The sequence below is a fragment of the Myotis davidii genome, unplaced genomic scaffold, assembly GCF_000327345.1.
Source record: "Myotis davidii unplaced genomic scaffold, ASM32734v1 scaffold290, whole genome shotgun sequence".
In the NCBI taxonomy this organism is placed as follows: domain Eukaryota; kingdom Metazoa; phylum Chordata; class Mammalia; order Chiroptera; family Vespertilionidae; genus Myotis; species Myotis davidii.
In genome coordinates this window covers 6,672,588-6,681,617 of record NW_006285049.1, presented here as the reverse complement: position 1 = coordinate 6,681,617, position 9,030 = coordinate 6,672,588, and the positions used below count along the sequence as shown (strand labels likewise).

The 9,030-nt window shown below is 39.8% G+C and overlaps 1 protein-coding gene across 1 annotated transcript in view; it reads right to left on the bottom strand.

Moving 5' to 3' along the window:
- Window positions 1-4,458, bottom strand: part of LOC102772058 (YY1-associated factor 2) — an 82,946-nt gene extending 78,488 nt beyond the window's left edge. The window contains exon 1 of the mRNA XM_006755578.1: window positions 4,431-4,458. Coding sequence (XP_006755641.1) covers window positions 4,431-4,458 — 28 coding nt within the window. The remainder of the gene's footprint in view (window positions 1-4,430) is intronic.
- Window positions 4,459-9,030: the final 4,572 nt, after the last annotated feature.

Here is a 9,030-nt window from a genome sequence, read left to right as displayed (position 1 = left end):
TGGTGGTTGCTTCAGTGGGGCTTTGGTGCTCACTGAGTCTGCCCCTTGAGTGTGTCACTTATGGATGTGAAAAGTTGTAATCTGTTATGGTCTCACACTGTCCATTGGGTACAGTGGTTCTTGGAACGCCAAGGAGGTAAAAGTCAGCCATTGCCTGGGGCCACCCAGCAGGAGCTAGAGAGAGATCTGCAGATTTCTCCTCTTTGTATCAGGTTTGAAAGTGCCCAGAGGAGACCCAGCTGTGAAGCAAGGCAGGCTGGTGCTGGTCCTGGCCTTGGGCTTTTATTAACCCTTTGAGTGCCAACCAATATCCTAGGAACTATGCTAAAATTGCCAAGGCATTTTTGCTGATTTTACAGCAGTTTAGGAAAAAAATTATGAATCGCAAATAAATGAAGTTACATATTCAAAAACTTAAGGAAAACTTTACTACATTTGTTTTTATCTTTGATATATATTGTTTGCTGATTGTATTATAAAATACTAGTAGAAAAAAATTGGAACAAAACATATAATGTTAAAAGAGGGAGACCCTTCTCCAATATCTTCCACAAAAATCTTCACAGCAAGAATTGACATATTTAGCAATATCATTATCACTAATAAAAGCAGAATTAGAACTGGAAGCCATTTCAAAGCTTTAGGGCTACAAAATCTGAGTAAACTTCATAAAATCATAGTACCTGTAAAAAATTAGGCAGATAAATGTCAGTGATCAATTTTAGAACTGCAAACATTCTGCATCATAAGTAACCTGCACTTAGGTGCCATCTGTCAATAAAGAGTGAACTACTAGCATCTAATAGTGACATGGTAGGAGGAGTGCGATAGCGCTCCTGGCACTTTTGATGAAAGACAGGAGGAGTGCGATCGTGCTCCCCGGCACTCTAGGGGTTAACAGCTTTAGGGCTCCCTGATCCAGCTGCAGCTTGACAGCTTTTAGGCTGAGAAAGGACAGTCCATTTAATGCAAAAGTCACTGCAAACAGCTTGGGTGGGTGGGGTTGTAAATTGGGTAGGGCAGGGTCTCAGGGAATCTCCAGGGTGAAGCCAACAGAAATGTCTGCCAGTCAGCCCTGCACAGGGAGGTCCCAACACAGCAACAATGACCAATGTGAATACCTCCATCTGGAAGAAAGTCACCCCCGCGTTTCTGCCCTGAAGCCAGACAGTCCAGTTTCTCCCTGTATCTGTCTAGGTCCCCCAGAGCCTCGCCTGGCACTGGAGCTCAGAGCAAGCAGGAGCATGTGAATTCAGTTCGCAGTGCTGGCCTTTTAATAGTAGTAGCTTGTTCTCTAGCAGCCTGTGTTTCACTTAGCCCCAATCCGCACTGGTTTTTACAGCCCAGAGACTTCTTTCCCCAGCTCTGGGACCCTGGGCTGGGGGGCTGGTGTGGGACTGGGACTCCTTGCTCCTCCAGGCTGCCTCCAAAGAGGTGATCTCCCTCCCAACTAAAAAAGCAGCAAACCCGGGTGCCGGACCAGCCTCCGCACCTCCTACCAGTCTGTGTGCTTTCTTCTTTACCTCTCTAGTATTAGTACTTCCACTCAGCCAGCTTTCCCACGGTTCTGGATGATAGTTGTGAATTATAGTTGTAATTTTGATGTGGTTATGGGAGGCAGCAAGTACAGGCATTTACCTATGCCGCCATCTTGGTTCCTTTTTTTAAAAAATGTTTTATTCATTTTAAAGGGAGAGGAAGGGAGGAGGAGAGATAGAAATATCGATCATGCCTCTTACTGGAGATCGAGCCCTCAATGTGTACATATGCCCTGAAATGGAATCCAACTGGTAACCTCTTAGGGATTGGGATGATGCTCAACCAACTGAGTCACAGTGGCCAGGGCAAGATCTTCATTTCTAAAGGACACCCAGGTGATGCCAATAACACTGTTCTTTGGACCAACTTCAATAGCCAGAGCCTACAGAACAATTATGTCCCAACATGTTCTGGTCAAATAAGGTTGAGAACACTCAAATAAAACAAGTTGTTCTTCTAAAAAACTTTTATTAAACTCCATGAAAATTACATACAATATTTTCAAACTTTCTTGATTTCTTGTTTTCAAAGAGCATTCCCTAGGATTAGTGTCTGTGAAACATACTGGAGCATACAGGATCAGGCAAGGTGAAAGCAGTCAGGGGAAGTCAGAGAAGGCCACCAATTTGGAAGTCTCCTCCTTTCCCCCATTCTTCCAAACAGATACCTCAACTTCCACTTTTAAATGCTAATATCTATGTGTAAAAAGACAGAAAATAAACACATTAAACACAACAAAATAGCTATCTCTGGCTGGAGATATTATGACTAGGGGCCCTGTGCACGATTTCGTGCACCTTGAAAGGACCTGTGGGCCATGAGGCTGTGGTGGGCACAGGGGTGGGTCTCAGCCCATCCTCCACGCTCCCGCCAGGCCTCTCCCGCCTCAGCCCCCCAGTTCTCTGTCTGCCAGCAGTGCCGCTGCTGCCACTCCCATGCGCTGACAGCTCTAGCCCCACTCACACCTGCTGACAGCGCAGAGCAATTGAGGCCAGCACCAGCTGTGGGTGGAAGTGGGACCGGTACCGTCAGTGGGTGCAAGCGGTGGCTACTGCACCAACCGCCCCTCAGGAGCAGGGGGAGATGGACAAGCGCTCGGGGGTGATCGGGGCTGGCAGCTGCTGCTCGCACCAACAGTGCTGAGCAATTGGGACCAGTGCTGGGCGCCAGCAGCAGGTGGAAGCGGCAGCTCTGATGCTGGCAGCGGGTGCGAGTGGGGTCGTTGCACGCAGCAGATGTGAGAGGTGGCTGCTGGCCCCGATCACCCCTCAGAAGCAGGGGGAGGTGGAGAAGCCCTGAGGGGCGATCGGGGGCGGCAACCACAGCTTGCACCCGATGACAGCACTGAGCAATTGAGGCCAGTGCCAGGTACCAGCAGTTCGGATGTGAGCGTCGGGCAGGACCATGGCACATGGGAGCAAAGGATTTTCAGTAACCACCAGAGGTTTGCTCCAATGACAGCGACCGGTGCCCTGCCTTGGCCGGGCGCCTCTGCTCACCTGCTCCACCATCCCACTGCGGCCAACACCTGCCATGTTCGGCACTCTGCCACCTGCTGCTGACGCCTGCCACGGTCTGCGTGCGCCCCCTGGTAGTCAGCGCACGTCATAGCAACCGGTTGTCCGATTATTCCGCAGTTTGGTCTATTTGCATATTAGTCTTTTATTATATAGGATGGTGGACATTCCTACTTTCCTCATTAGACTTCTTCATTCTTTTATTATCTTCAATGAGCATGTAATGCTTTTGTAATCAGAATTATCTTAAGGAAAAAACGCTACCAACCATGCTCACTTTTATTTACATTCACATTTGAATGAATTACTTTATTCAGATTACTTTATTAAGCAGGAAAGATTTTTCTAGCAAAGAGAGCTACAAGAGAAGAAAATAAAGAAATCAGAACATTTTTTAAATGTTAAAATTAATTTTAGAGAGAAAGGAAGGGAAAGGATAGAGACAGAAACAGCGATTAGAAAGAAACATTGATTGGCTGACTCCTGCATGCCCCTTACGGGGATCAAGCTCACAACTTGGGCATGTGCACTGACCAGGAAAGGAATCATGTGCTCCTGGTTCATGGGTCGATGCTCAATGACTGAGCCACACCAGCCAGGCAGGAATCAGAACATTTTAGGATGTAGGCTAGAAATGAACATTGGTGAGATTTTGGGCCTTAGGGGAACAAAAGATAAATAGCAAAAAGGGATGGAAAAAGACAAAGACCAAAACAAATTTGCCTACTCTGCAGATGCACCTGGAGCTGTAAAAACTTTTTATCATACGTGCACATTCATATATACATATATAATCAAATTGGTTATTAATTATACTATTAGTGATCCTTATTATTTATATCATACATAAAAGGGGAAATAATATTTACTGGGATTGTTCTAAGAAATACTACAATATCAAAGAAGACAAGATACACAGCACAATAAATGCTACTATAAAAGACAACAAAATGAAGTTTGTTAAGATTTGTACTTCAACTACACCAAGCCTATCAACAATAAAATGGTCAAATAACTGTGAATGGAATGTTAGCCAGCAATAAAAAGGAATGAAAACATAGATATTTGTTAACATAGGGAAAATAACTGATAGTACTTTGTTCTTCATTCATTATAATGCTAGCCCAGATTTTAACATAAGTTATTATATTAGTTGTAAGTAATAGGTTTAGTGTTAGAAGTTATCCAGTTATACAACACTAGATCTAGATATAATGAAATTTACAAGAAATCATTATGAAGTTAACTTGCCAACACATTTAAATGCTACCATGGCTAGATAATAAAAAGAACTGGAAATGCAAATACCTGAATCTGACTCTAATTAGTTAGTGAACTCGAACAAATCACAATCTTTCCAGGCTTCTTTCTTACCTGTCAAAGGATGCAAGGCCAGAGCCATGAGTTCCAACAAATAGTAAAGACCAAACCCAGTAGATTGCTATATGTTGCCTAGCAGTTCTCTAAGACAATACCACAACAAGAATACTCCAAACTGAGCTGAAAATCCTAACCAAGGAAGGTTTGCAAACAATAGTGGCCTCAACCCATTTCAAAAGTTTTAATGCAAACATCTGTACCTGAATCCCCTCAGGATCTTCCCTCTGAAGACTATCTTACCACTTTACCATTAAGGTTTCAAGTAATAAAAACTAGCCTGTCTCAAGAAATGACTAAATATTATGAAAGCTCTTGAAAAGTTCCTTCCAGCTCTGAAATTCTCTCAATCTCTCTCACAACCCCTTCAAAGAACTTAATACATATATGCATAAACAATGGACACAAACAATAGTGTGGTGAAGGCCTGGTTGGGGGGCGGGGAGGAGGCTGGGAGGAGGGAGGTAAAGGAGGAGTAAATATTATATTGGAAGACATCTGTAATACTGGCAACAATTAAATTAAATTAAATTAAATGGGGGGGTAGAGATTTTAACAAACATGAAAGTCAATAAACAAAGACATTGTAGGTGTTCAATATTTATTAAATGAATAATTTACAAAGTCATTATGACATTTTTATGCACTTGTAATACCAGTAAAATTACAACCTATAAAAGATGAATATTTAAGGTCAAAATGTCTTTCAAAACAAAACAAAAACTAACATTTCATTAAATCCTTGAGTAAAACTTGATACCCCAGAGAATGCTAATCTTTCTACCAAAGTATGCTGGCCCTGTATCTAATATTGAAGGAAAGAGGAGTAAGCAAAGAAACCTTTCGCCCAAACAGGATTGTTTTATAAACCTGTTTATCAGAGATGGAAGGGTGAAAAGATCAACGAGTCAAAACAACCTGATTCTCAATCTGGGTTCTAACACTAAACTGTGATGAGATGACCATATTCCTTTCCTCCATGTATGGTGGTTTGATGAGCAAATGGAAGGACATATAGGAAAGAATTCTGAATACAGTACAGCACTACATAAATGAAATTTAAAGATATTGCTTTTACTGAATTCCTACCCCCACCCCACAAATCACCAATAGTACAAAAAAATTAATTTTGCAATAATAAATTAGCATTCTTTAGCATTTTTAAATTTATTTTATTTTTTTTAGAGAGAGAAAAACATTGATGTGAAAGACAAACATCAATTGGTTGTCTCTGACACGTGCCCCAAAGACCAAACCCAAAACCTGGGTATGTGCCCTGACTGGGAATCGAACCCACAACCTTTTGGTGCCAGGGACGAAGCTCCAACCAACTGAGCCACACTGGCCACGACCATATATTATATGCTTACAAATACATACTTAACAGTAATGGCTACCATTTAGTGAACATTTACTATGTAAAAGTCACTGTGTAAAGAGCTTTACAGAAATTAGCTCATTAAAGCTTCTCAGCAATGCTTTTGAAAGAAAAACAAAAAACCTGAGTAGCATTGCCAATATAACCAATAAGATAGCTGAAGAAATACAGATTAAATTTAATAATGTACTATTACAAAATTATTTTAGTCTCAAAAAAGGTAGTTTCTGGGATGAGTAAAAACTAAATATATTTAAATTTAACAGTCTATGCCCTAAATGGTTTGGCTCAGTGGATAGAGCGTCAGCCTGCGAACTGAAAGGTCCCAGGTTCGATTCCGGTCAAGGGCATGTACCTTGGTTGCGGGCACATCCCCAGTAGGGGGTGTGTAGGAGGCAGCTGATCAATGTTTCTCTCTCATCGATGTTTCTAACTCTCTATCCCTCTCCCTTTCTCTCTGTAAAAAAATCAATAAAATTTAAATAAATAAATAAATAAATAAATTTAAAGTCTATAATATCCTATGTAAATTTGTCATCAGCAAGTAATCATTTTAGTCTTCTAAAATCTTCAATTATATAACAACTATAATTTTAAAAACAGTTTCTTTTAAAAACATACACATCTACACACACACACACACACACATATACATGTACAAAGAGATAAAGAGAAGGTTTTGCCTAGTAATGAAGTGGCAGCTTCATTTGGCTAAAATTTCTTGAGACAAGTAATCCAACAAATTAGAAATTGGCCATGATGTTAAAGCACATTTTAGCTTAAGTGCTTATTAATAATGGCCACAGCAATAACTGATTTCATACTTAACTTGAGCACAGGACTTCTCAAAAAACTAGGACTGTGTTGGAAAACTAATTTAAATTATTTCTGTTTACTCCCTAGTGATATCTTCTTTGCTAGAATTCAAATTCTCAGAGAGCTGGAACTGAGTCTCTCATCCACAATTCTATAGTTCAGGCATAATTCCTGGCATATGGTAGGTGTCTAATAAGCATTTACAGAATTATAGAATTTTTTTACTTCTATTTATTTCTGATAGTTCACACATGTATGCAGGAGGTCCTCTCCAAATTATGACTTATACAACCCATTTCAAAATTCCAACTTTTTTCAAACCTTATTTAAAATAAATAAAATTTCCTTTTTAATACCTGTTCCTCTTTTACCAAACCTTTATTGAACATATTACTTCCCAGGTACTTTGTCAAACATTTTCAAAAAAGATCTTGAAAAACTCATTTCCTTAGAAACTGATAGCATAACAAGGGAGTAAATGCATATATGTAACAGAATTATAGTATGCTGAATGATATAATAAAGGTAAACACCACAAATTAATTTTGAGGGACTATTTGGATCCTAGAAAGAGAACATGGTTACTCTCATAACATTAACCCAAGAGCCATCCTCCCTTCTCTGATTAGCGTGTCCTCTGAAAAAAAATACTCAGCTTCCGGAGAAAGCATGAATCAGTGCTGGATTTATGAGAAAATGCTAAAGCTAGACGGAGTACAGAATGAGATATGCACAAAAGACACACAAAAGAAGGCAAGTTTGGGATGTGACTAGATAGGAGAATATCAGAGGAAATAGACACATGAGCTAGATCTTTTTTTTCTCTCTCTCTCTTTCTTTTTAAATATATTTTTTATTGATATCAGAGAGGAAGGGAAAGGGAAAAACAGATAGAAACATCAATGATGAGAGAGAATCATTGATCGGCTGCCTCCCCTACGCCCCCTACTGGGAATCAAGCCTGCAACCTGAGCATGTGCCCTTGACCAGAATTGAACCCGGGACCCTTCAAGTCCGCAGGCTGACACTCTATTCACTGAGCCAAACCGGCTAGGGCATGGGCTGGGTCTTGAAGTATAGTTAACTAGGCAGGCAAAATGATAACGAAATTTTAGAAAGATATCAGTGACTAATCCTGTTAGTCTGACTATGAACAACTAGATGCAGTAAAAAGTACAAGATGAAGGAAAATTCCATTATTTTCTTCATGTCTATCAATTTCTATACTTGTTAGGTGTCTGCTAATTTGTATAATTTATCTTAAAAGCAGTAAGTTCACATATAAATGAAGATTAGTTCAATTTAATAATTAAATTTAATTTGTTCCATTAATTTAAAACTCAGTAGTTCAAAGAAATGCACTATATGAATTCTAAATTGTTTTTCAATGAAACAATTTCAAATAGCATAAATTTCTATTTAGTTTTAGCATATTTTATTTTTTGATAGATCCTCAATGTCAACCATCTTAACTTTAAAAGTCATTCAACAGAGATCTTATAATTTAGTTGAGAAATATGTTTTATAATATGCTATGCTCTTTCATGACTTCAGTAGTTAATTTCTCATTTTTAGCTGTATTATATAAATTTCAATAGTCTGGATAACAAGACCTAAATAAGTGGTGGAAGTGAGATGATAAAAATAAAAAACATAAAACGTTCCAAAGTTGTTTCTTTAAAATGCTAAGGTACTCATGTATAACATCATCTCTGAAATAATGCTAAAACATGAAACTAACATGTCAATTTTAAAACAATAAACATAGCCCTAGCCAGCATTGCTCAGTGATTAGAGCGCCGACCCTCACACTGGAGGGTCTCAGGTTTGATTCCTGGTCAAGGGCAAGTACCTGGGCTGCAGGTTCGATCCCGATCCACGTGTCCCTCTCATATTGAGATCTCTCCTCCCCCCAACTTTTTCTCCCCCTCCCCTTTCCCTTTCCCTCCCTGAAAATCAATGGAAAAAAAATCCTCGGGTGAGGATTAACAAACAAACAAACAAACAAAATAAAACTACCGTATTTGCCGGCGTATAAGACGACTGGGCGTATAAGACGACCCCCTAACATTTCCACTCAAAATACAGAGTTTGTTATATACTCGCCGTATAAGACTACCCCCTCTTCCGCACACCTTCCACACACCAAATAAAAGGTAAAACAATATCAGATTTGATTTTAACATTTTAATTTATATTCAAATGCTTATGACATGCAGGAAAACTGTCACAAGGCTGTATGTAATCAAACATATACATAAAACAGTGCAAGTTTATTACCGGTAAACATACCGGTAATTCACTAAAGAAAACACACTCTATAGACTGGTACCGTAGATGCTTCTCAGGAACACAGGCAAGCAGCCCACAACCTAGAGGGACTGTCAATGATAGAAGAAAGAT